Consider the following 25,353-nt stretch of genomic DNA (forward strand, 5'->3'; position numbering starts at 1 on the left):
TCCACTTCGCCTGAGTCAGTGTTGTCAGATTTGGAAATGGAAATTGAGTTATCTTTCCCAGTGATCATAGAAGACCGACCTTCATCTCATGAGTCCCTAGGATCTCTGTGTGAATACAGAAGACTTTCTCCTGATTCCCCTGTTCCTGACTTCAGACACGCTTTGCAAGAGACATATCCTGAGTTTAATGCCTGTAGGTCTTCATCACCTGAATCGGAGGCTTCAGAAATAGAATATGCTCCTTTGCTTTCAGAGATGTTTGATTTTGAAGACAGAGCAGAATCCCACCGATCAGATGCATCTGACCCTGATTTTAGATGTTTGTCTCCTGACTCTCTACTACCCCAGTACACCATGAGTGCTGTCACAACATTAGGGGTAAGACACAGATCCACATCACCTGAATCAGTATATTCAGATGAGGATTTAGAGACGGATTTGTGTATTCCTTGGCTTTTTGAGGACAGAGCATCATCTCCTGGTTCAGCTGCATCTGACAATGAATTTAGACCTCTTTCTCCAGATTCACCCATTCCTGAATTCACATCTGCAGTTCAGGAGTCCACCGTCTCTCACATGGACTTAAGATCCACTTCGCCTGAGTCAGTGTTGTCAGATGTGGAAATGGAAATTGAGCTATCTTTCCCAGTGATCATAGAAGACCGACCTTCATCTCATGAGTCCCTCGGATCTCTGTGTGAATTCAGAAGACTTTCTCCTGATTCCCCTGTTCCTGACTTCAGACAGGCTTTGCAAGAGACATATCCTGAGTTTAATGCCTGTAGGTCCTCGTCACCTGAATCTGAGGCTTCAGAAATAGAATATGCTCCTTTGCTTTCAGAGATGTTTGATTTTGAGGACAGAGCAGAATTCCACCAATCAGATGCATCTGACCCTGATTTTAGATGTTTGTCTCCTGACTCTCCACTACCCCAGTACACCATGAGTGCTGTCACAACGTTAGGGGTAAGACACAGATCCACATCAGCTGAATCAGTATATTCAGATGAGGATTTAGAGACGGATTTGTGTATTCCTTGGCTTTTTGAGGACAGAGCATCATCTCCTGGTTCAGCTGCATCTGACAATGAATTTAGACCTCTCTCTCCAGATTCACCCATTCCTGAATTCACATCTGCAGTTCAGGAGTCCACCGTCTCTCACATGGACTTAAGATCCACTTCGCCTGAGTCAGTGTTGTCAGATGTGGAAATGGAAATTGAGCTATCTTTCCCAGTGATCATAGAAGACCGACCTTCATCTCATGAGTCCCTCGGATCTCTGTGTGAATTCAGAAGACTTTCTCCTGATTCCCCTGTTCCTGACTTCAGACAGGCTTTGCAAGAGACATATCCTGAGTTTAATGCCTGTAGGTCCTCATCACCTGAATCTGAGGGTTCAGAAATAGAATATGCCCCTTTGCTTTCAGAGATGTTTGATTTTGAAGACAGAGCAGAATTCCACCAATCAGATGCATCTGACCCTGATTTTAGATGTTTGTCTCCTGACTCTCCACTACCCCAGTACACCATGAGTGCTGTCACAACATTAGGGGTAAGATACAGATCCACATCACCTGAATCAGTATATTCAGATGAGGATTTAGAGACGGATTTGTGTATTCCTTGGCTTTTTGAGGACAGAGCATCACCTCCTGGTTCAGCTGCATCTGAAAATGAATTTAGACCTCTTTCTCCAGATTCACCCATTCCTGAATTCACATCTGCAGTGCAGGAGTCCACCATATCTCACATGGACTTAAGATCCACTTCGCCTGAGTCAGTGTTGTCAGATTTGGAAATGGAATTACCCTTCCAAACATTCTCGGAAAACAGGCCATCATCTCTTGAATCTCAAGCATCAGTCAGACTTTCACCTGACTCACCTGTAGCTGACTTTAGGTGTGAATTACCTGAAACTACATTTGGATATAGGTCAGCAACCCCTGAGTCAACATGTTCAGATATAGAATACATTGTTATAAGCCTAGGATCACTAGTTTATGACAATAGACCATTTTCACCTGGCTCAAGAGCATCTGAAGATGAATACAGGGTTCTGTCACCAGACTCACCCATACCTGAATACACATCAACAATGCCTGAATGTGGTAATGTTGGGTATAGATCACCCTCCCCTGAATCCATTGAATCAGATATTGAGTATGCTTTAAGTGAGTTTTTGACGTCAATGAATTATGATGTTGAGGATAGACAGGATTCTCCTGAATCAGTTGTACCAGAAGTACAAGAGAGGCCAATATCAGTTGAATCCATACCAGAATGCAAACCCTTATCGCCTGTGGAATTGGTATTACTTGGAAACATTCGATCAGTATCTCCAGAATCTACTCAGTCGCTTGATGAACACAAGAGGTTGTCTCCAGACTCACCTCTTCCTTGGTTTACACAAAATGTTGTTGAGACTGTAGTAACACATTGTAGATGTTCATCCCCAGAATCCGTATTGTCAGATATGGAATTTGGTTTGGCTTCGTTTGACATAGAAACCATTGACATGAGACCGCTGTCACCTCAGTCAGAGAGATCAGTTCATGAATGTAAACCACTGCCTCCTGAATCACCATTACCGTATATTACAAAGACATTTGTAGAAAATGCCATGACTTTTAGGGACACATCACCCACTGAATTTTCAGATTCAGATGATTTGTCACAAACTGTAGATCCGCTTTGTCCAGAAGAGAGGGTAGCAACAGCAGAGTCTATTGAATCAAATAACGTAGAATTACTGTTGGCATCGAGATCATCAGTAGCTGGATTTAAAGTCCAAACTTCCAATGAAGCAACCATCGATAGTGCTGTTTTATCGACAAGAGCGGCACCTACCTCACCTGAAGAATCAGCCATCATGGTTGCTGAGTATAATCTCATTTATGATGCAGAGCTGTGGAAGCTGATTTCTCATGTACGTGATCCTCAGTATGTGGGAGAAACTTTCAGCAGTAAAACAGGGTTTATGCAATTTATTGGCAGCACAATCGAATATGAAATGAGTGTTCCAGATGCTGAACAAGGTAATAGGGTAAAAGATGCAAATGAACAAGATGCCTTTGCCACAGTACCACCTTCAGAGGTGACACAACCATTTACTACAACAGAAGAAGCCGCAGCTGATGATGGCTGTCTTTGCACTTTAAATGCACAAGTCATATCTAGCATACCTGTTTCAGAGTCTCCTCCACCAATCATCGAAAACATTTTGTCTTCAAGAGCAGCACCATACAGACAAGCTGAGTACAAATTTGTGATACCTGCCCCTGAAGAACAGTCAGCAGAGTCTGATGATGATTGGGTGGTTGTATCAAAATCTGACGTAGAAGACGATGATGATGTATGCCATTCACCAGAATCTTGGACAGACGACAGGCCCATGTCCTCTACTTCAGTAACGGTGGTAGAAGCAAGAACATCATCACCAGAATCTGTAAAATCAGTCAATGAGTTTAGACCACTCTCACCAGATTCCCCATTACCTCAGTTTACAGTGGGATTGCCAGAATGCGTAACATTCCTGAGATCAGCATCGTGTTCACCTGAATCTTTATCATCAGATATAGATTATATGCCATTTGCAAATTTTAAATGTCAGTTTGCAGAGTGCAGGCCATCATCTCCAGAATCTGCACTGTCAGAAGATCACAATGAGAGAGATAGGCCGTTGTCACCTCAGTCACTGCCTGAATACAGACCTATGTCACTTGAATCAGCCATGGCTGGCAATAGGGCATCATCTCCAGAATCAATGCCCGAGTTAAATGAGATCAGGTCACTGTCTCCAGACTCTCCCATCCCTCAGTTTACAGTATTGCTGGAAGAGTACCCGACTATACATTGGCTATCATCACCTGAATCAGTGGGTTCAGATTCAGAGTGTGAGCTTATAGTCACATCATCAAGAGTCTCTGAAACTGACAGACCGTCCTCACCTGAATCTGTATCATCTGTTAATGAGTTCAAACAACTATCACCTGACTCACCAGTACCTGAGTTTATGAGAATATTGTCTTCTTACTTTATGGATGCCACCCATGTTGATAGATCATCTTCACCAGTGTCTTTGTCATCAGACTCTGAGTTTGTTGCTTTACCTATTGATTTTTGGATTGATGATAGTCCAAGGCCACTAAGCCCTCACACTGTTGAGTCAGAGGAGGAATTAGACTTTTGTTTTGATAGGACTGATGGGTTTGCCTCCAAACCAAAACTGTTGAGTCATGTGACATCTCCTTTATTGTCTGATCAGTCTTCATCTTTACCTAACAAAAGGCCATTGTCTGCAACACCATTATTAATTCAAACTACTGACACAAAGTCAAAGGAAGGGCATGTCAAGGATGGACAGCAAGACGTGACAGGACCAAAATCAGAAGTTTTGTCGTACGCCGAATGGATACAACATGAATCAGAATTAGAAAGTATCTCAACTTTACAAACCACTGTTCATGAGGAAGACTTCCAGAAAGACTTTCCCGTGAAACCATCACCAGTTCAAGAGGCAAAGAGAAAGATCCTACACATCAGTGATGGAGATCTTAAAAGCAAGGCAGCCTCACAAAGGGTAAGACCGAGAGCATGACAATCAAGACTCACTTATTTTGGACGAAGTCATTAACATGTCATTTGGATGGAGGAAATAACTCTGTGTGGTTTGAGGAACTAATAATGAAATGGAGTCCAGTTAATTCCTTGAATGCATCTGGAAGTGTCCAGAATGTGCTGGGAATGTTCAAATATTTTTTGCTCTTCTTCATTTGTGTGATGCTAAGATACTTTTAACGTTGCATGTCATGGCTTCACGTATGTCGTTCTAAACCTAATGAGATGCTAGCTGGATGGAAAATAATCTGTCACTGCACAATAATGTGATGCTAACTTGGAGAAATGTTCAGGTCAGTTTAATGGTGTATAGCATAACAACCTGCATACCGATTTTTGTTTTGGTGAACTTATTTAGTGATATTCACTTACAGGCTCCTTCTCAGACACCAGAGGAAACACAGTGTCAAACAGACGTTGTGGTGCAAAGCAAACTGTTGTCTGCTACAACAGTGACACAAGATGCCAGTAAAATAGGTGTGCTGTTCATGGAAGACAAGCTGATGAAGTCACTTCCCCTACAGCTACCTGACCAGAACTTATACACAACCCACAGAGCTGTTTCTCCAGTTCTACCTGCATCAGAGAAGACATCTTGTCTAAAATCAGACAGATCATGTGGACACTCAGAGTGGGAGTTGTCCCCGAAGAAAGCACAGTCCAGTGAGCTCTTTTCACCCATGTCAACTCAGTTTTTGGTGCCGCCAGATTATGAAGCAGTATTTTCAGGACATCAAACCCTGAGAGTTTCTGAATGTAGCCAAGCCTCCTTGAATGATTTGAGTCCGGTATCTCCAGTGTTCAGTGACTCTGTTTCAGCTCAGGTTGTGATGGGAGCCACCACCAAGGGTGAGTCTGAAAATGATGAAGACTTCGAGTTTTCCCCAGATTTTAACAGAATCCTCTCAGAATTTGAAAAAACGGTCTCCGAATTTGAATCAGAGAATCCAGAGATCCTACCAAAGGATCTCAGTAAGGGATCGGAATCTCCACAGCACTCTGACTCGGATCTGGAGTTCTTTGACTGCCGACAAGCCTTCTCTGACTTCTCAGAACCAGAAGAAGTAAAACTGAAACATGAAATTAGCTATCATATCTCTGAACCCCCATCCCCAATGCCTGGGAGTAGCCCTGATGTCGGCTTTCTGACAGGGAGCCCTCAGTACACTGCTCACCCTTATCTCCAAGTGGAAGGGTACAAGCGCTTCTCCTCTGGCAGTGAAAGTCTTGGTGAATTTGCTTATGATTCAGAGGGGTCCCGGGAGTGTCGAACAGATGGCGACCTCCCTGTGTGTGAGGAGCTTCCTTCCAGAGATCAGGCAGGGTATTACGATGATGACGACTCCCTGGGAAGGGTAAGAGGTCGAGCATGAGCACAATACTGCACTGGCTGGTGTCTTGCCTGGCCAGGCTGGTTGCTGTGGTGCTGCATTCAAGACTCAGAAGATAAAATACACGAGTTTGCACTTGATGAACAAACTAGGCTAATGAGTGCTTTTGTGTGCATGAGTGTCCAAACTTTAAGGAATTTAACAAAAATTTAATAAATGTGATGAGTTGAGGATTAAGTATTGCATCAGTGACGGAAAAAAGCTGTTTTTGACATTGGTTGTGTGATGCATTTGTAGTTCCTCATTTTGAAGTCAGCATTGCTGACATTTGCAAACTGCTATAACTGATTCTATAACATAATAGCTCTTTGTTCACATTTGCACCTGTTTGGATTGTTTGATTTCTGCTTGTTGTTCCCTTCAGTGTGCGAAATACCCTTTAACAATCAATGGGTTCCATGTTGTGCATGCTACCTAATAGAGTAGGCCGACTACCACTACACAGTGAATGAAAATTCCAGTATATTTAAACCTCATGTATTTCCCATAAATATGGCCATTATGACTTAATGGGTTGAACTAACTGCAATCGCCACCTCATGAGGAGTCGTGCAAACCAATGTTTAAATGCATAGGGGTCTACATGTGGTGACATTTCTTGGGGCGTGCCATGCACCCACAAAGCTGTGCACTGGAATCAATGGGTATTCTAATCAATTCTGATTCAGATTCAACATTTCAAAATGCGAACAGTCTTTACAATATAGATCCAGGTAAATTAATTCTGTTCATTTTTTGTGACCCCCAAAAATTTGATACGGTTCTGGGATTCTCTGTATTTTGCACACTGGTTCCCATCCTTGCATGTTTGTTTCATTTGAAAGTCTTTGCACAACTGTGCCTTCTCTTCATCTCACTTCACTATTGTGTACATCTGTAAAAGTTTTTATTTTTTTTCCCTCATTCCATTTTTCTGTACATATACATTTTTGGCAAGTGAACATAAAAGTGAGGTTAAGGGAAAAGAAGGAACAGCCGCTGTCTGCAAGAGAGTGCTGTGGTAACGCTGTGCAGACCTGATATGTTGACCCATGCTGGTTGTGTGCCATCTCCCAGGAGATAGCAGAGGAACTAGGGGTGCTGTCCTCTGATAGCTCAGAGGAGGAGGTGTTGACCACCAGGGTGGTCCGGCGCAGAATTATCATTCAGGTAAACAAGCATGATGCAGCTGTGCCAGCCCAGTGCTCTGTGGAGTGATGCAGGGTTAGTGGGTAGCAGCAGCAGCAGTGTGGTGCTCCTTAGAGGTTTTCTTTTCTTTTCTTTTTAATGCTGGACTTGATTTGTGTGGTTAATGATTTACTTGCTTACACTTACAGTTGCTTAGCACAAATGTTACGTTTCCGCAATACAGAAGTAACATTTCCAAGAGTGGAAGAGGACCTTGAAACCATATTGCTTTAGTTTCTCCATACTCACTCACTTTCATTTTTTTCATGTGTGTGTGTAATATTTAATATTTTAAAATTAAAGCCACAATGTGTAGATTTTAATCTTATTTATTTATTTTGGCATTGACATGGTTATTCTACCGAAATTGTCTCATTTGTTTTTTACAAAACAGCTTATGCCATGAGAAGTTTTAAAAGAAAAAAATCTATACATAGGGGCTTTAAATTATTTAAAATCAACTGTAGACTTTGTGGTGTTGGTCTTGTTTGGGTGATTTATATTATTTGTTACTTGAAATACTTTCTCTGATGCAAATGTTGTTGATTGCCCCCCTCTATGCAGTGAGCTGTGAATTGACAATGTGTGTATTGTCTTTTATAGGCAGATAACCTCCCAGATATCCCACCACAGACTGTCACAGAGGAGAAGTACACAGATGAGGATGGCAACATGGTAGTTAAGAAAGTAAGGGAGCATTAAAAGATGTGAACAACATTAAATTATCCTAAATTTACACTTAAAATCACAGTACAGCTCCTTGGCCGACAGGATGAGAAATGTTAACTAGGTTCGTTTTCACAGAAAAGTTGTTCTCTTTCTGTCTTGTCCACCAGATCACACGGAAGGTGGTTCGTAAATATGTGTCAGCTGATGGCATGGAGACACAGGAAGTGACCATTGAGGGCTCTCGCCAGGAGACGGTGCAGATCGAGGAGGGAGACACTGTCTCCAGAGTGGTAAAGAGAACTGTGCTTCACAGTGAGGGAGATCAGAAAGAGGTCAGTGTAATTTTCTTAGGATTTTATAGCATCATACTGTATCACTTAGTTTCCAGTATGTGACTTATGAAATTCATGTGTTGCTATAAATGGTTGTTTAACCTGTTGCTGTTGTTCATGACATCTTTGAGACTGCACTTGGTATTTTTTATATTTGGTCATGAAGGAAATCTTTGCCTGCATTCAGGAGTTGTATAAAGTCCGTAAATGCTGACCTCTGACTCAAAAAAGGTGATGCTGGGCCTAGAACACCAAGATGCACTTCACCTGTAACACACTGAAACTGCATCCATTAAAAACACCAGCAAATACACAGTAGAGAAACTCATTCAGGTGAAATAAAAGCATGTTTAGTTGTCAAACTTCTACACAAACTAGCTAGCTAATGTTGCTAACTTTCATTAGCATTACATAGGGGAATTTATGGTATGTGCTCTGAGAACATCTTATAGGTATGCATGCATTTCTGAATGAAATGCAGCATTCATAAAACAATAAATGGAAAGTTATTTCTATTATCTGTTGTTATTTCTAATATGTGCAAATCAGCATCTCATCTTTATTCAGGTGCTTAAGTCTTAAGTTCTCTGTCAAGTGTAATTTATTGAGGCTAATGTCAGGCAAATGTAGCATACAGCTAATTAGCAAGACTAAGAGTCTATAGCCATGCTTGCAGCTCTGGTTGCACAGCCAACATCCAAACAGTGAGAATGCTAACATGCTGATGTTTAGCATTTATAATGTTTACCATTCGCTCATTAGTACCCAAACAAAGCACACTCAAGGCTGTTGTGACTGTCATTAGTTTTGCAGGTATTTGTCAATAAATGTATTGTATAGATAGACAGCACAAGTAATACATTATACATCGGACTGAAGAGTTGGCGCCTTGACATGTTGTCGTCATGTCTCCAGCTGACCTTCTCGGAGCCCCTGGCCCTGGGCACCGCCACCGTATCAGAATTTGAGGTCGAGCCAGTGCAAGGTCGAAAGGTCAGCAAGGTTGTCAAGACAACGGTAGTGAGAGGCGAGAGGATGGAGAAGACGACGGGGGACCCCTCACTGGCTGCAGATCTCCCCTCAGCCAGAGAAGACTTTGAGAAGGTCAGTAAGTCCAAACTAGAGAAAATGTTAGAGGTGATTCTGCTGATTTCACACATCTGCTCGGTGTTCTGGAGATCAGCTGTTGGTGATGAGAGAAAATCTAACTACTGTTGAGCAGATTTTTATCTCAGGTTTCCACTGTTTGTCTCTCACCTCCCTCGTTCTTTCCCCTCCAGGCATTGAGTTATGCTGGAGGCTTTGGGAAAGTGCTCCTGCCTCATGTAGTAGAGAAAGAGATTGTGCAGGACGACGGTTCTGTGGTTAAAAGGTTGGACCAGCAGCATGGGAGTGTGTAGAAATGACCACAAAGACACAGAGGCCATTTAGCAGAGGAACATGAAAGCATGGTGTGATTGCACTCTAACATTCATGTTACAGTTCAGACACTGATTTTGACTTACACTTTGCAGGGTGAGTGACAGTTAAAGGAATATCAAAGGAAATTTGACTTTTTTACCACCTCACCAGACTTGTTTCTGAGATCTGGGATGCAGCAACACAATTAGGCGCAACCTTACAAGCATTTCACTTTTAAAGCTAATATTTGCAGAATCTTTGTGTGGTTTGTAGCATCTTTCAGTTATCTCTGATCACGTGTCCCTGTGTCGCATCGCTGCCCCAGTTACAGTAAATTATCTAATCCACTCAAACGTTTGACGCAAACTGTTGCAGATCTACTTCCTGCTTTAACACTGATGTATCGTTCCTCCTTTTAAGGCACAGTGTGCAATTATGTCTTGACCTTTCTTCAGATGTTTTAGATATGATCAAGTCCACTTGTGTACATCCTTTATCCACATGGATAGATAAAGCGCTGCAACCGGCTTCCACACATGGTGCTTAGAGGTCAGGGCTGCACTCACTGCATGATCGAGGGGGATCTCATTACAGCCAAGGACCCAGCGGGACTCTGCTAAGGGTCTGTGTAGACCCTGTCACGGAGCAGCCGGCTGTATCTGTGTGACAAAATAGAAATTAACATTTTGAGCTGATTTTAGTTAGCAGTATTTAGCTATGCAGTGTGTTCTGTCATTATTAATTATGCAATTATAAATTATGCAGCGTCTGGCCAGTGGCTGTCAGTCCGTCAGAGTTAGCCTGGACGCGCTGTAACGCTTCTCTTTCCGGTCCTGCAGAAGCCAGATGCGTAAGTCGCGAACCCAGAAGAGGACTGTGGTGAGGGACGCCCTGGGGAAGCACGTGCACCTGGAGCGTCTGGACGACACCCCGGAGGCCCTGCAGCCCGACGCCCTGCAGCAGCACCTGCACCGACTGCTCCAACGCTACTGTGAGGAGGAGGAGGAGGAGGAGGAGGAGGAGGAAGAGGAGGAGGAGAACTTTGACTGAGCAGCTGCTTCCTCCCTACATCTTCCACTGAAGCCTTTGGTGACGTACTCTGCTTCTTCAGATCAAGATGTTCCAGATCTCCTTCTTGTTGTCCTCGCTGATCACTGGATTTAAGTTTTCCCCTCTTCCTCTTTTTGTCAAATAATGGAACAGTGTTTTCGTGCTCCTCCGCTCTTCCTTCCTTCACATCGTGTTTCATTTGCTCTTTTTGTGACCAAAGATAGCTCCCTTCTCTTTTGTCGGACGAGGATTTTTGTTTTTACCTTTTGGCTGCTGCGGCGTGATGACGGTGCGACGCACCAAAGGTGGATCAGAGTCTGAGGGGGCATCTCGGACGTTTCGCCTCACGCATGGGCCTCTTCTCGAAGAACTCTTGTAAACATTTGTACATAAAGGAGAAGAAAAAAATCACGCTTGGACTGGGGGAAAAAAAAAAAAAATTCAAAGCATTTAATACATTAGCCCACCTAAACCTGCTGTACATGCACCGATTCAGCTGGAGAATGGCCACCGTACAGATGAGATTAATGTTACATAGAGAACCATTTGGAGGAGTGAATGTGTCTATCATCGTGGACTCTTTATACAGCCAAACATGACCCCGCTGAGCTGTGTGATCACACCTTTTGTCATCCCATGATGCATCTGCCCTTTCTTTGTTCACGATGTGTGTCGTGCATTCACATATTACCTGTCACAGAGCTGCCGCCTCTGTGTTTGTATATACAGTGTGTTTACTGAGCTGCAGATCGAGCACTTACCCCGCTGTCCTCGTAGCCCTCCACCTGCACACGTGCTGCTTCTCCTCACCTCAAGCTGCAGTAAAACTGTCCTCCATCAAGCCTTTTAAAGGGTAAGGCTGCCTGTATTTCTCCTTTGTCAACAAATCTCATGTATAGAGCCAAACCAACAAGTCACGGATCCTCCGAACATTTGCTGTGTGTGTTGTTCTTCTGTGCAAGAGAGCTCCGCTGTTCAAAAACACGTCATGAGTGACATGTTTCTTTGTTACCATGAGTTAATTAGTGGCCATGTTCTAACTGAAAGGTGTCCTCTGTGGCTCTGGAGGAGCAGTAACCGTGATGATGTCATAGTGATGTCACCAGGGTTTGAAAGATGCAGGTGTTAATCAGGCAGGGAGGTTCTAATGAAAGGATGCTGTTGAGTTGCATTGTGGGAAATGTAGGATTTGGGATTTTGGGAGGAGAGCTCAGCCTCGGCTGCGTCAGTTTTCTTTTAAAAGTCCAACAAATTCATGGAAGTGCTTTGACCCTTTAAGGTCGTAAGAACGTCCTCTTGTCTCATCATCAAGAGTTTAATAATTTATTACTTCTCTTTTATCGTACATCATGGCTCATATCAAGGAGGATAGAAGAGATTTTAGCTTGGTATTGCTGTCTGTCGTCTTTAACCAATTATCATATTTTAATATAATTTTTGTCTGTCAGTTTAACTTCTATTCAATCGTGCTGCAAATCAATCGCTGTGTGTCGAGGAGATATTATGTTTTTATTTTCATGTGAGCTTTAATGGCATAAGTTCCAGTTTTCCCTGAAACATGTAGGATACTTAATTATTCTGCTAATTCTGCGGCTTTGTCATTAAAATCAATTACTGTTCAATAATGAATCAAATGCTTGTGTCGGGGCTGGAGAGGCAGGTCACCTCACTGCAGGAAAAACGTGCCTCACATCCTCAGAAACGAATGCAGTTAAACGCACTGGTTTGTGTTGACCACTGAAAATTGGGTTAGGGTTAGTAACTGAGCCCTTTTTAAAAATCAAACTTTATATTCGCGAGCTGTTTTTAAGGATTGTGGGGCTCTGAGTTGGAAGGAAGTCTGATTTAGCAAGAGATGGGTTATCACATTGTTGGTTTTTGTCTTCTCATGGGGTTTGTTGACAAAAGGAAAAATAGAGAATAACAGCTGACTTATCCTTTAAGTTTTTAGACACCCCACATAACGTAGAGCTTCGACTGCTGTCGCTTATTTGACTTTTTCCTCATCACTGCTATCAAAGGATCGACACAGCTTCAAATCCGAAGGCCGACTTCCACTGATTCACTTCACAAATGCGTATTTCCTTATTTATTTGCCGTCAATTTGTGATCCCTGTATGCTCCAGCTGGTGTAAGCTGAGAGTGGTGTGTGTGTTTGGGTGTGTGTTTGAATGTGTCCTGAAGCTAAAAGTAAAGACGTTTTGTTTTTTTTTTTGTTTTTTTTTGCCATCGTAGACGAACAGGATTTTGATTGGAGAGCTGGTTGAATTATGTACAGACTGATAAAGTATGTTTTGTGCTCATCTACAGTTGAGACTTTATGTAACAATACGATCCTCACGTTGCCATTTACTTTGAGCGTGATCCAACGGAAGAATAAAAGAAATGTCCAAAAGAGACAGGCGATTTGATAATTGAGCATCTTGTTTCCATGGTGATAACAATATATACATATTAACAGTGCAAATATCTTTGCGGGCATGTATGACTTTATCAAATTATTACTAAAAAATAAACCTGAAATGCTAACAAGGCATAGCAGCCGCAGTGTGTACATGGCAGAACAATAAAACTGTACATGTGTCAAATCTGAGGTGATGTCGTCCTTTCTAACTGCAGCTGCTGACTGAACGACACACACACACACACACACACACACACACACACACACACACACACACACACACACACACACACACACGTAGGCAAAGAGGTAATGTAATGTAATGCAAACTGAATGCTGACAAAACATTGGTGAATCACACATAATTGATCTACTGTATGCCTTTGTGTCCGACTGTAAACTGACATTTCATGCATTGAACCGTATTCATTGTGAGGTGTGTTTTGTGTTAGTTCAGCAATAAGCAGCCAGCAGATGGAACTCTTAACCTTGTAGATAACTTACAGCCATTCTCTGTAGCCTCTCACTGTTTAACACATGTCATAGTCTACATCCAAAAAAAAAAAAAAATCCAAAAAAGGCAAAAAGTTGGAGCGTGGGTGGAGCTGAGGCAGGCGGAATGAAGCCTAGCAGCTAGCTGTCACTCGAAGCGGCCATGCCCATAATTCAGCATAACTTTGAACCTTTACATAATGTAAATGAGCTCTGAGTTCTGTCAGAAGCCACAGCAGAGAGCGTAGTGTAGGTCTGTTAATGAGACTCTGTGGCCCCCCCTATGGTCTTTTTTGTGTAGGCTGGTTCTAATCATCTGCTATGTCACATCGTAAAATGTGTGACCTGTAAATACTATAGAGGCACCATCCCGTTTATCAAACCTGTAACTGACTCCTTACCTGCAGTTATTTAGGTATCAATTCTGGACCCGACGCCTTAATATATGAACCCGCAACCTGACCCGGAGCCTCCCTGTTCATGAAACCCAGTGACGGCTGCAACCTCGTTCTCTTGCGACTCCACCAGCTCAGAGCAGCTGGTTGGCAGGGGTGAACACTCCAGCATATTTCACACACACAGTGTGGATTCACCTTCAGAATAACTGAAATCTTGAACACAGATTTGAAATTTATACAGCAAGATTGATTTTCTCGTACAGCAGCTTATTGTTTCACTTTGAGTAACTCAATAAAACCCAGTGTAGAGATGCTAAATGGCCTGACAGTTCTCATTGGAAATGAACACAAGAAGACTGCAATGCTGTTCCCATTTGAAAACGGGGTTCCCAATGGGACATTTTGTTTTGTAAGGGAAAAGCCAAAAGGTTCAGAACAGTTTCTAAATATAAAATCTTAGTCTAAAAAGTAACTAGTTACTATAGCTGCCATCTCCAGAATCCAAAGTAGACAAATTGTATGATGGAAAAAGAGAGGGGAAAAATATTTGGTTGTAAGAATCCAGTTTGAGTTTTTAGTTTTTGATTGACGTGTTCAACATGAGCTTTGCAAGATAATCTGGTATCTAATCTAATTCATAAAGATGTATTATATCTACTAGATTTAAAAATAGGAAGAGTAAGACACGGTGCATCAGTAGCTCTTGTGGATACATATTGTCTTTTGGGAGTTAGAGCAGGTTAGTTAGTTAATCAGTGTTGCCACTGATAGTATACTATAACCTGGAGAAGGCCAGATTTGTAGCAGAGCCAAAGGCGTACAAGATTGTATCATCAGTGTAATACATTACAGTGCTGATTTGGAAAAAAACATATAATTGATGTATAGAGTAAATAACAGAGGGCCTAATATTGAGCCCTGTTGGACACCGTTATTAACAGCCTTCTTCAACAACAATAGAAACAGTCATATCTTTAGCAGTTATAACAGCAGGAAGAGAAGACAAAATGAAACAAGTGCAAACCAAGTCATTTGGCATAAATCACACGTTTTATTTGATATTTCTTAAACATACATCAGGCTTGTCCCTTCACGGTAAAATGATACACCAGAGTGCCCTCGGGAATTTCAACGCATCTTAGAAAGACAGAAACAAAGTGTGATGTGTGAGAGACAAATGTGATTAAACCAAAGAATGCAAAGTTTTCTTAACAAAAAAAAAAAAAAAAATCTCAATATGCTTAACACAGATGTACTCATCGGTGTGGCATCACCCTGTGACGTTATGTTTGAGCGTGACTGCTTCCTTTCCCTGTGCTTTGATTCTGGAATTAAATCTATTCGTCTTTTTTCCAGTGACATTCACAACATCCTAATCTGAAGTGTTGTAAAATACGAACCTGCAAGTTATTAACGATTCCCCTTTCCCTTTAATTCAACAGTGACACTAAAACAACAGAAGAAGAACTAGAGTGGTGATAGAAAGCTTAGTAGTTCTGGCTAATAATTCAATTCCCCTTGGCAAAAATGAATGGGAAGCTTAATTCCAGGACCGATGAGTTGCCGCTGAGTTTGATATGCCTGTCAGTGTCAACATCGCGGTTCTGCTTTACTCCACTGTAAAACATGGTGCTGTAAAACGTTGGCGCACACCAGTCCAAGAGAGAATAAAGGAAGGGATCCCCAGTGAAGGTTAAAAGGGCTTAAAGGAGAGCAACAATAATGAGAAGTGGAGGGACGAGCATCAATATCACAATATAAAAAGTAAACGACAAAATGAACTGATAAAATTCACATAATTAGCTCCTTACTGTACGAAAATCTGAACCGACTGGACAGAGAATGGCCTTAAAGAATTATATGTAGCTCTATAGTTTACATTCTATCATAGGAGACTCTTCTCGCTGGTCCAAACTGACAAAGTAAAACATGTTCTCATTGAATTTCCCTTTTAAACATGTAGTTTCAGTTCCTAGAAAACACACATGGTGGCCGGCGGCGAACCAGATCTGTAAACCGAGCCAACTCAGTTCATACATGTATGGATACTGCTAAAGATTAAGTTAAGAGAGCGACTTACAATAATTACCAAAACCTATACGTCACCAAAACAAAAGCAAGCTTGTGCCTGAGCTTTAATAGATGGCAATTCTGAAAAGATACATGAGTAAAAAGCAGATATGTGATATATTGGTCATTGTGCCCAAAAGGCAAAAACATCACGACAGCTCATGAGTCCTCAATATGTGCAAGATAACAATGAAAAAACTGTCACTACGCGATGACTGGAGGGTTCACATATTTCACCAGCCCGTTAAAAACCATCGACCTCTTCTATTTAAAACATACGGATCTAAAAAACCTCAATAATAAACATGCTGCAGATGGTCCTGGAATGAACACCACGCACTCTCAAGAATGATGCTGTCAAGACTGGAAGATTTCTCCCTCTTTTGTTTTCTCGACATGTACAATAATGTTCGGTCCAGCAGCGACAATATGTAAACAACACACTGAGAGGGCGGAGCTCTAGCTATCGTGGGCAGGGATTGGCTGAGGGGTCTGATGGACACTTGGTAGGCAGGGTCTGTTCAGCTGACTGCTGTAGGCTGGAGGGTGTTCGTAGTCCAAGATCATCCTCTTAACTGAAACACAAAATCACATGTGGATTCATTGCTGGATCGAAACTCCGCCCAGAACATAAACACATCACTTCATTTCCTCCTGCAGCTCTGAGCTCTCTGGATTCTGTATATTACGGGTTTATTTTGACCAAGCCAGAGTTGCTGGTTAATGCTGGAACAGTCAAAGATGAACCAAGAAGGTTTTGGTGAGTTTTATTTTGGTGTGTTTTCTGGTGATAAAATGAGTGTTTCTGTAAATGGAGTCTGGTGGCTTCAGCGAGAGTATTATAACTTACTCAACAAAATATCTATCTCTGCAGAGATCCTTTCCAGAATGTTGTCAGACACTTAGAATAACAATCTGAATCTGTCAGTCACCTCTGCAGTTAAAGAAGCTTCTACTTGACAATTCAGCATGTCAAATACCACGAAGAATTTAGCAACTACACAGGGCTGGTGCGGTGGCCTTACTTGGTGGGCACGGTGGGCGAGCCGGAGCGGTGGAAGTGGATGTTCTGCCACTTGCTGTCGCGGCGGTGCCAGATGCGGGTCTCCTCGGACTGCATGGTGCGGGGCATGCCGCTGCCGTCGATGTACTGGGTGAGGCGGATGTAGGCGATGCAGGCGGCCTCGTCCCCGATCAGGTGGACGTGGGGGTTGAGCAGGATGGTGTGGATGGGCTGCTTCGCCTTGGACAGCGCTGCAGAGGATGGAGAGGAAATACGCTGACTGAGACCGCTCCTTAACTGAGCACTGATGGAGGGACTCTGACTCTGACTCCATTTCCTGTAGTGCACTGAAGGGCTAATACCTGCGTTTGAGGTGCATCACTTTCAGTTCCACCTCTCAGTGAAGTGGTTAAACTGTTGGATTGTTGATAACATGTCTGATAGACAGAGTGCTTGTGTTTCTTGACCAATTCTACTTTGTTCCAGGGATCATTTTTCAACACTGAGCACTGAGAAAACCCTTTAAATAGTAAACTGTGTGCTTAGAACGAATGCTTTTATTATATTAACAATCTCAAAAACGTATGCTGTGTTGGTGTTGGGTCATTCTACCGACTGAAACAGAAATTGTACCGTTCTCAAAGTAGAAGCGGTGGAAGTCGGTGCCCTCCACCAAGTTGCCCAGAGCCTCGGGCTCAAAAGACGTGAGGCCGGGATCGCAGATCTTCCTGGAATAGGACAGCAGAGAGTAATGTTAGAGTCATGGACTGATATGAAGAGCCAGTGTGTCGGATATTTGAGGTCAATCAAACGAGCTGAACTAACGTGTAGGCCTCAAAGTCGCCGTTGTTGATGGCCTCGATCAGCTGCTCGGTGACTTTGATGATCTCCTGCTTCCGAGCTGAGACACAGAGACAAAGAGAAACAGAGGCCCGTTAGAGTGGACGCGCGAGCCCCAACGAGCACGAACAGAAGCACAGATCAGAGTTAAAATGGACCGAAGCGGAACATGAGCACGACATCGACCCAAAACCACAACATCGGAACGTTCAGGGACGGAGGTTCACGCCATTTCCAGAGACACACAGAAGTACAGCGGCACAGAGAGATGAATGGAGGGGAGAGGGGCGGGAGGTCAGCCAGCGTGGTTCAACAGATGACAACATCAAAATTACCTTTCATGCTAAGGAGGTAAGCTAGGAAACAATGAACGGAGAGAATAAGTGCTGTTGTCGTGGCTTGCTAAAAGTACACCCAGTACTGACATCAACAGTGAACAGGTGATGTGGTGGAGGCACAGTCATGGAGTGAGAAGTGTCTTCACACACACACACAAACACACATTTTTACCTTTGTCAGCTTCGTGTCCGCTGTAGTTCCCGGCTAACTGAACACTCACAGTCTGCCGCTGGAGCTGTGCACTGACTCCCTCAAGTGACAACAAAACCAAGCAGCTAACTGCACAGAGGTGAAACATCTCGTCCGGCTTTGTTCCAGACACAAACTAGCAGCTCCGGCCTCAGACCGGCTCGTACAGCGGCGGGAAGAGACGCTGGACACGAGATAACCAGAGTCCTCTGCTCTGATTGGCTGTTTTCATAAAGGTCTGACACAGCAGAAATGATGTTTAAGCGTCCTTTTGCACCAGCTGGACTTTGCTTTGCAAACAGCAAACTTGGTGGTGGCTGTGTTTACAGAGACAGTCAGTTTGCTGATGGGGCCTGAAGTTTTAGGATACTGTACAATAATTTGCTTTGTCCAAACCAACACACACACAGACACACGTAGACACACACAAAGAGCTGGAAGATGAAGCCACAGTAACTACATTTATTCTGGTAATAAAGTTACAGTTTGAAGTTTCGTACTGTAGTTGATTCCATTATGTGAGACGTTTCCCCAATTTGCTGGGAACAGTTAACTGAATGCTTTTCATAATCATTTTCGCCCCTTTTCCTCCACAATGCTGTGATGCCTGTTGCAGTTCCAGATGTTGGCGCGTTAATAGCGTAAATGCTCGAACATTGTTCAGTTGGCATTGAGTTTGAAAGGGAGCCTGAAGCAAAATATAGAAATGCTGCTTTCTACTGTTCCTGGCACTGAGCATGACACGAGAAAAATAAAAACAAAAAAAACAGACAGCAGAAATGCAAACTCATGCACACCCCACAGACAGCCTAAATTTGGTGTGCAAATGGTATATGTCCACTTCCAACAACCTGCACAGCTGTGTCCATATCATTCCTGTTCACTGGCACTGTTCTGTCAGTTTTTCATGGCTGTAGGTTTGGATCCTCCTCCTCTGTGACTCACAGGATGATATAAAATAGTCTGAAACGAACAAAATTGTGATCTAAAGAGCGAACTATCTGATCAAAGAACGAGTAAACAGGGTTTTGAATTTGAGCTTTCTGAACTTGTTAAAAGAGTATCACCTTGCCTTTATTTCAAGCTGACTCGGTTACTGAGAAACATTATTTACTGGCCTCCTGACAAAAACCACTGAGAGACTTCATCTCATTCAAAACTCTGCAGCTCGACTGTGAACCAGAACCAAGAGCAGAGAGCACATCAGTCCAGTTTCAGCTGCTCTGCACTGGCTTCCTGTGACATTCACAATTGATTTTAAGGTCCACCTCCTTGTATACAAAGCCCTTGATGGACCAGGACTGAGCTACATTGCTACATCCCTTCTTCATTATTTGCCTTCAAGAGCAGCGTGATCATCTGCTGCTGGTTCCAGTAAGAGCTGAGAGAAAATCGGGGATGCAGCCTTTGCCAATTACACCGCAAACCTCTGGAACACACGACCTACAGATATCAAGGAAGCAGCTCGCTTGTTATCGCCTGATGCGCAGTCAGAGTTTATCGTAGCCAGATGAAAGATAAAATGCGTTCTATTCAATATGAACTTAATCCTGCAAATCTTTGTGTATTGGAGACACATTCCTCATTCATCCGGAGTGGAAGCAGCATATGGAATACCTGGCCTGGTGACATTTCATCTAGTTATGCAGCACCGTGAGAGAAACTCGTCCTCATTTGACTGAATAACAACATGGGTTGTCGGGGTTGACTTGCCTGCACTTAACTGCACAAACCCACATTAGTTACCTAACACAAGGGAGACATGTGTTAAGAGCTCGCTCTTGCTGCTGATTTGTTGTCTGAGATGTAGAAAACACTTTGTCAGAGGGCTTCACTTCTCCTCAAACATTCCAGTCTGAGTCAATGTCATTCACAGAGAAGGCAAAAGCAGGTTTTCACAGTGAAATAATCTGTCAGCTGTATAGGCTTTTCCTCTGGGAGCTCTTATTAGAGCATGGACAGAAAGATGGAGGCTTTGCATGCACACACTTTAATGGATAGGAACACTCGCGTGCAGCACACAGTGACAAGTATGAAGAAGCTAAGCAGATGAAGTGATCTTGGGCAGTAGCAGCCAAAAGAGACAAAGCAGAGAACCACGTACTGCAACTGCAGGAAGAGATGAAGGGTCTCTTTACTGAACACTGAAAAAAAACTGTCTGACCATGGAGTAAGCAAACAAGATTACAAATGGGACCAAACATTCAATGTCAGCTTTCAGTGCTTGCAGTCCCACTTTCCCTCTATCCATTCCCTTTATTTTAACCTGACTGCTACAAGTCTGTAAAACACATTTCATGTAAGAGAAGTGTTCAGTCTACACATCCTGACATGAAAGTAAAGTCTTTGATTCCAGAGGAAAGTTCCTCAACAGGTCCGAGCCTCAACAGGCTGCTCAGTTCAAGCACAGGACACAAACAGAAAGACCTAATGATGGTCACAAGGACAGCCCCGCTCCACAACTGGTCATCACCAGTGAGGAGTCTGCAGGATCGGGTTAGGGTACAGATCATGACCTCTGAGGAGGGGTCACAGGAGGACACTGCCTGATTTTGAGGGCTCTCAAATGGAAAAAGTTGGGAGTGCTGACTGAAATACGCTGAAGAGGAGTTAGGGCGTCATGACGGCTCCTGACCTGTGGGGGGTGCTATAAGACAGCAGCTCTGCACTCAGACACAGTGGTTGAGGTGTGGTTCAATTATTATTTGAAAAACCCACAGAGGTTTGTTTAATCGGGACTAACCCTAAGTGCCACATGAAGTTGGACTGCTCAGCTGAACCACTTAAAGTTCGGAGCTGAGTTAAAGTGACCTTGTTATGAGCACTGAGTCTGGACCTAAATCCAGCTTGTAAAGCAGTCATGTTCCTTTGATTCTGTCATGCCTCTAATGAATCATAAATATGATAAACTACGCATGAAGTGCAAATCAGCCAAAACTGTTCTAAACACTATAATTTGATCTTTCGGCTTACATCTCAGGCAGAGTCAATGTAGTTTCACTGAAGACACTTAATCAATTAAAGGCAACTAATTAAAAACTGTGTAGCAGACCACAGACTGTATATCTGTCTTATCATTAATGACAGGACTGTCAGGTCTGTTACCAATACACCAGAAGGCCAGTATTCATGTTAAACGACCTCAGACAGGTGACACCCTTCTCTGGATCTGAACTGACTCACCTTTCACATGCCTTAAATCCCACACTCGACAGGCAAAGAGCAGATGCTGTGCACCTTGACCTGGCCTTACTGTACGTCTACATGCTATCTGCCCCCGGCTCAATCGGCAGTCTCATGGAACGTCACGGTCCTGCTGTCACCCCTGCTGATCGAGCTCCCCCAGTCTTACAAAGAGTCAATAATTAGCAAACGCTCTGGTATGAGGAAGCTCTCCACGCATGGATCATCAGTGCTTAATACGCCTGTGTTAATTAATATACTAACTGAACTCTTGCAAATATTTAAAGTAGCTCCTTTCATTAAATATAAAACTTACTGTTTTCTGGGTAATGGGATGTGTATGTATAGATATTCAGTTTTACATTTTTCATTGCCTGCTGTCTGCATGACTGTCGTCACTGATGGGACCCTGTGAAAGGTTAGTGCTTACTCAATCTCAGAACAGCCAATGTTTCAGGGTTTCTGGTGCAGCCAGCTGATATCTGGAGAAAAGACAATGAATATGTGGACCAAGACTTCCTCTTCAGTGTGACAGTCATTGTTTACAGTCTGATTGGTACTCATTACACTACAGGGTGTATCTGGACATTCCATTGACATGACAATGGGCCTGTGTGTAACATGAAACAAAGACATGTTGAGGAAAACATACCTACCTTCAGACTACAGCAACATTTTTTCCTTACCTTTTTAATTTTATTACTATTTTTTCTTCTCCTTGTATATCGTACATTTGATGTATTATCATCTAGCTGTGAATATGTGTATGGATATAAGGATGCAGGGTTTTGCTATATTTTGATGTTTTTCGTGCATCACCATGCATCATCATCTCTACGTAAAACGAAAGCTATTATAACTCTGAGATAACTGAGAAATAAAATATTGTTTTTCACTGCATTTTCCCCCCTGGGAGACTGGGCAATTCAGCAACCTAAGGTTACCTTCTACAGACCTAAATAATACAGGCTCTTTTGTTTCTTGACTAAACACATTTACATTTGACTATTTTCTGGCAAACAAAAATAGATAAGTATATAAAAAAATGTGACAGGGTGGTGTTTCCAAAATACAATTCAATAAAATACTATTCTGCTTCTTTCTACACTTGAATATCCTCAGTGACATCGAAAGTTTGCACTTTCTTCCCAAGCACTGCGAAGTGGACTTACACTGGGAGTCGTTGGGGCCCTGGCTGGGCAGGGGCACCCCGAGCTGGGGACCGGGCCCCTGTGTGGGGGTGTGACGGGGGCCGCAGGGGCATTTGGTGGGATGGTCAGAGAAAAAGACCAGAAAGGAAGATGTGAAGAAGAGGAGCAGGTAGGCAGCCACCAGTGCCCTCAGGATGTACTGGCAGCACTCCTCACCACTGGGCCAAACGCTAGGAGAGTACCAGCAAGAGGTGGAGTAGGAGGAGGAGGAGGAGGAGGAGGAGGGAGGCTGGTGAGAGGTGCAGTGGTCTAAGTCCTTTAGGTGGTAGATTTCAGGAGAGTGTGCTGAGGTGAAACAGGGCGTACCGGAGGAAGTCAAGAGAATGGATGGATGGAAGGGTGTGGTATAGTGGAAGTAGCAGGAATGGTAGGGAAACAGGAAGAGGAGAGACGGAAAAGATGAAATGAAGAATAAATGAAAAGCATGCAGGAAATGACAATTTGTTCAAAGCCCTCATTTCTACCACCAGCTGAGAACAAATTAGTTTGGACGGAGCATGTGAAAATGTTCAGAGGTGAGAAGATGAATGCCAACAATGATGGAAGAGTCTCTCCTCTGGTAGAAGGTGATGGTGCAGGAGCAGGAGCATCACAGATACCAGCTAAAGAAACTGTCAACACTTCTGGAGGGAGTTAGATGAAAAGATCAATATCAATTTCCTCTGTGTGGCCCTGTGTGTACACAAGTAGGTCTAAACTGTTGCTATGGGATGCATTTAAAAAGCTTAGCTCAAAGACTCACAACTTTAAAGGTGATACATATAGCAACATGTGGCTACATTAGCTACCAAAGGCAGTGTTAACTGATGGTTTCACCACTTAGGGACAGCCTGTAAGCACAATATTTACATATTATCACCTTATAAAGTTATGGCAAGTGTGAGCAAACAGCCTGTTTACACATCCAGCAACAGTTGCATTCATTTGGTCTCGTGTCTCTGACCACCCGATGAATATAAATCTCAGGAAAAGCAGCCTGCTGTTGCTGGAAACAAGGCTGATGAGAGCAGTGAGACTGAACCACAACAGTAAAGCTGCAGGCTGTAAAACCAGAACAATGAGCCGACAGACACTAAAAAGCTGAGAGCGACTGCAGAGATCATGATTCTCTGTGGGTTCGTGACTCTTCTCACATTGCATGTACTCATTTGATCCATTGCTGATATAAAAATGCTGATGAGAGCAGCTTTGAAGGGACACACTTTCATTTCTTTTTAGCTTCTTTTGCAGGTCCACACACTCTACTCTCACCAACCTTGTTTCAAGCATCTGTTTGCTGTATAAAAAGCTCTGTTAAACCAGCTGTACACTGCCTGCCCAGCACCAAACAGCAGACAAAGTTAGCAACTCAAACATTGAAAAGTTAAAGAGCCAGTCATTTTCCTCAGGAGGTGGTGGAGACCAAAAACAGAGCCAGATCAGGTGGACACTTTGCTGAGGGTTTGTGGACTGCTTGCTAATACGTGAGCAATAACATCTACAACATCATGGATGTTGTGTTTTCAGCTTGCTGTGGAGTTTATTCCCCCCCAGGTATGCAAAACAAATATATAAATTATGCTTTAACGTACCCTTTCCGATTAAAACACCTCCTCCTCAACCAAGCCACCAAACAGAACAAATGCTGGCCACTTTACTTTAATGCAGGGGAAATCAGACGCTATAACAAGAAGCCATCAACCATCCATCATTCACATTGGTCACATTCAAGAAATAGGAAATACTAGTTGCCTTTTTTATTAACCCACTTCCTGCCACACACAGCTTCTCCACAAAGGGGCTGCTGTTGAAATCCCATCAGATGTCATGATTAAAATTCTCCACTAATTTAATTAAGATTTCTAAGTGTCTTTGTGGGCTGAGACTCCGACTGGGGCCATGAATCCAACACAGAGAAACAGCTGCAGTGTAGTTTGATGTCGAAGAAAAAGAGCAGAAAGAAATGGTGAGAGGAAGAAAAAAAAAACTGAAGACACGCTACTGAACAGATGATAAGTAGAGCAGTGAAAAGCAATTTCAAAGCTTCGTTGAATAAGGTTATTGGAGCATTGACGAATGACGACCCTATCAGCCACGAATAACAATGGAGGCCATTATAAATGGAAGTGCCATGCCCCTTAATGGGCTTGTGTATGCACTGGAAGTATAGAATAACATATGCCGGTACACACAAACACACACACATACTGCAGGCTAAGATATGAATGTGAGGGGCCTCAGCCTCTATAACAAAGGATAAATACTTTAACAGAATAAAATATTCACTGTAATCAAGCTCAAAGGTCCATCCCTTCTCTTGTTACAGCAGAAGTCCTAAACTCAGCCTCAGCTCTATTTTGAGTCTAAGTCTATGTCTTGCCATCACATTGGAAAGGAACGCAGACTTGTACATTACTATTTGCCTGATATTCAAAAGCTGAGTTCAAGTTTAGGCTAAATCACTGACCAAACCAAGTGTGTGAATGCTGCAGACTCTCAGGCCACATACAGTATTGTTTGTCAGCTGGTTTGTCGTAATCTGAACAGATTTCAAGCAGCATTTCCAAAAACCGCACCTCCAGCCAGGCAACCACTTGTAGACTCTCATTATCCTCA

At 43.0% G+C, this 25,353-nt stretch overlaps 2 protein-coding genes across 5 annotated transcripts in view; one reads left to right on the top strand and one right to left on the bottom strand.

The window, feature by feature from the left end:
• The window catches only part of ank2b (ankyrin 2b, neuronal), a 99,749-nt gene extending 86,941 nt beyond the window's left edge, over nucleotides 1-12,808 (top strand). The window contains exons 44-49 of the mRNA XM_041964765.1: nucleotides 7,067-7,159; nucleotides 7,781-7,864; nucleotides 8,014-8,178; nucleotides 9,094-9,282; nucleotides 9,459-9,550; nucleotides 10,419-12,808. Coding sequence (XP_041820699.1) covers nucleotides 7,067-7,159; nucleotides 7,781-7,864; nucleotides 8,014-8,178; nucleotides 9,094-9,282; nucleotides 9,459-9,550; nucleotides 10,419-10,629 — 834 coding nt within the window. The 3' untranslated portion in view covers nucleotides 10,630-12,808. The remainder of the gene's footprint in view (nucleotides 1-7,066; nucleotides 7,160-7,780; nucleotides 7,865-8,013; nucleotides 8,179-9,093; nucleotides 9,283-9,458; nucleotides 9,551-10,418) is intronic.
• A 2,153-nt stretch (nucleotides 12,809-14,961) lies between these two features.
• camk2d1 (calcium/calmodulin-dependent protein kinase (CaM kinase) II delta 1) overlaps nucleotides 14,962-25,353 on the bottom strand; it is an 80,906-nt gene continuing 70,514 nt past the window's right edge. For all 4 annotated transcript variants that reach the window (XM_041964706.1, XM_041964704.1, XM_041964705.1 and 1 more), the window contains exons 15-18: nucleotides 17,822-17,897; nucleotides 17,630-17,724; nucleotides 17,019-17,247; nucleotides 14,962-16,568 (exon numbers count right to left, since the gene is read on the bottom strand). In XM_041964706.1, coding sequence (XP_041820640.1) covers nucleotides 16,565-16,568; nucleotides 17,019-17,247; nucleotides 17,630-17,724; nucleotides 17,822-17,897 — 404 coding nt within the window. In that variant the 3' untranslated portion in view covers nucleotides 14,962-16,564. The remainder of the gene's footprint in view (nucleotides 16,569-17,018; nucleotides 17,248-17,629; nucleotides 17,725-17,821; nucleotides 17,898-25,353) is intronic.

This window comes from Chelmon rostratus, chromosome 23 (genome assembly GCF_017976325.1).
Source record: "Chelmon rostratus isolate fCheRos1 chromosome 23, fCheRos1.pri, whole genome shotgun sequence".
Classification (NCBI taxonomy): Eukaryota; Metazoa; Chordata; class Actinopteri; order Chaetodontiformes; family Chaetodontidae; genus Chelmon; species Chelmon rostratus.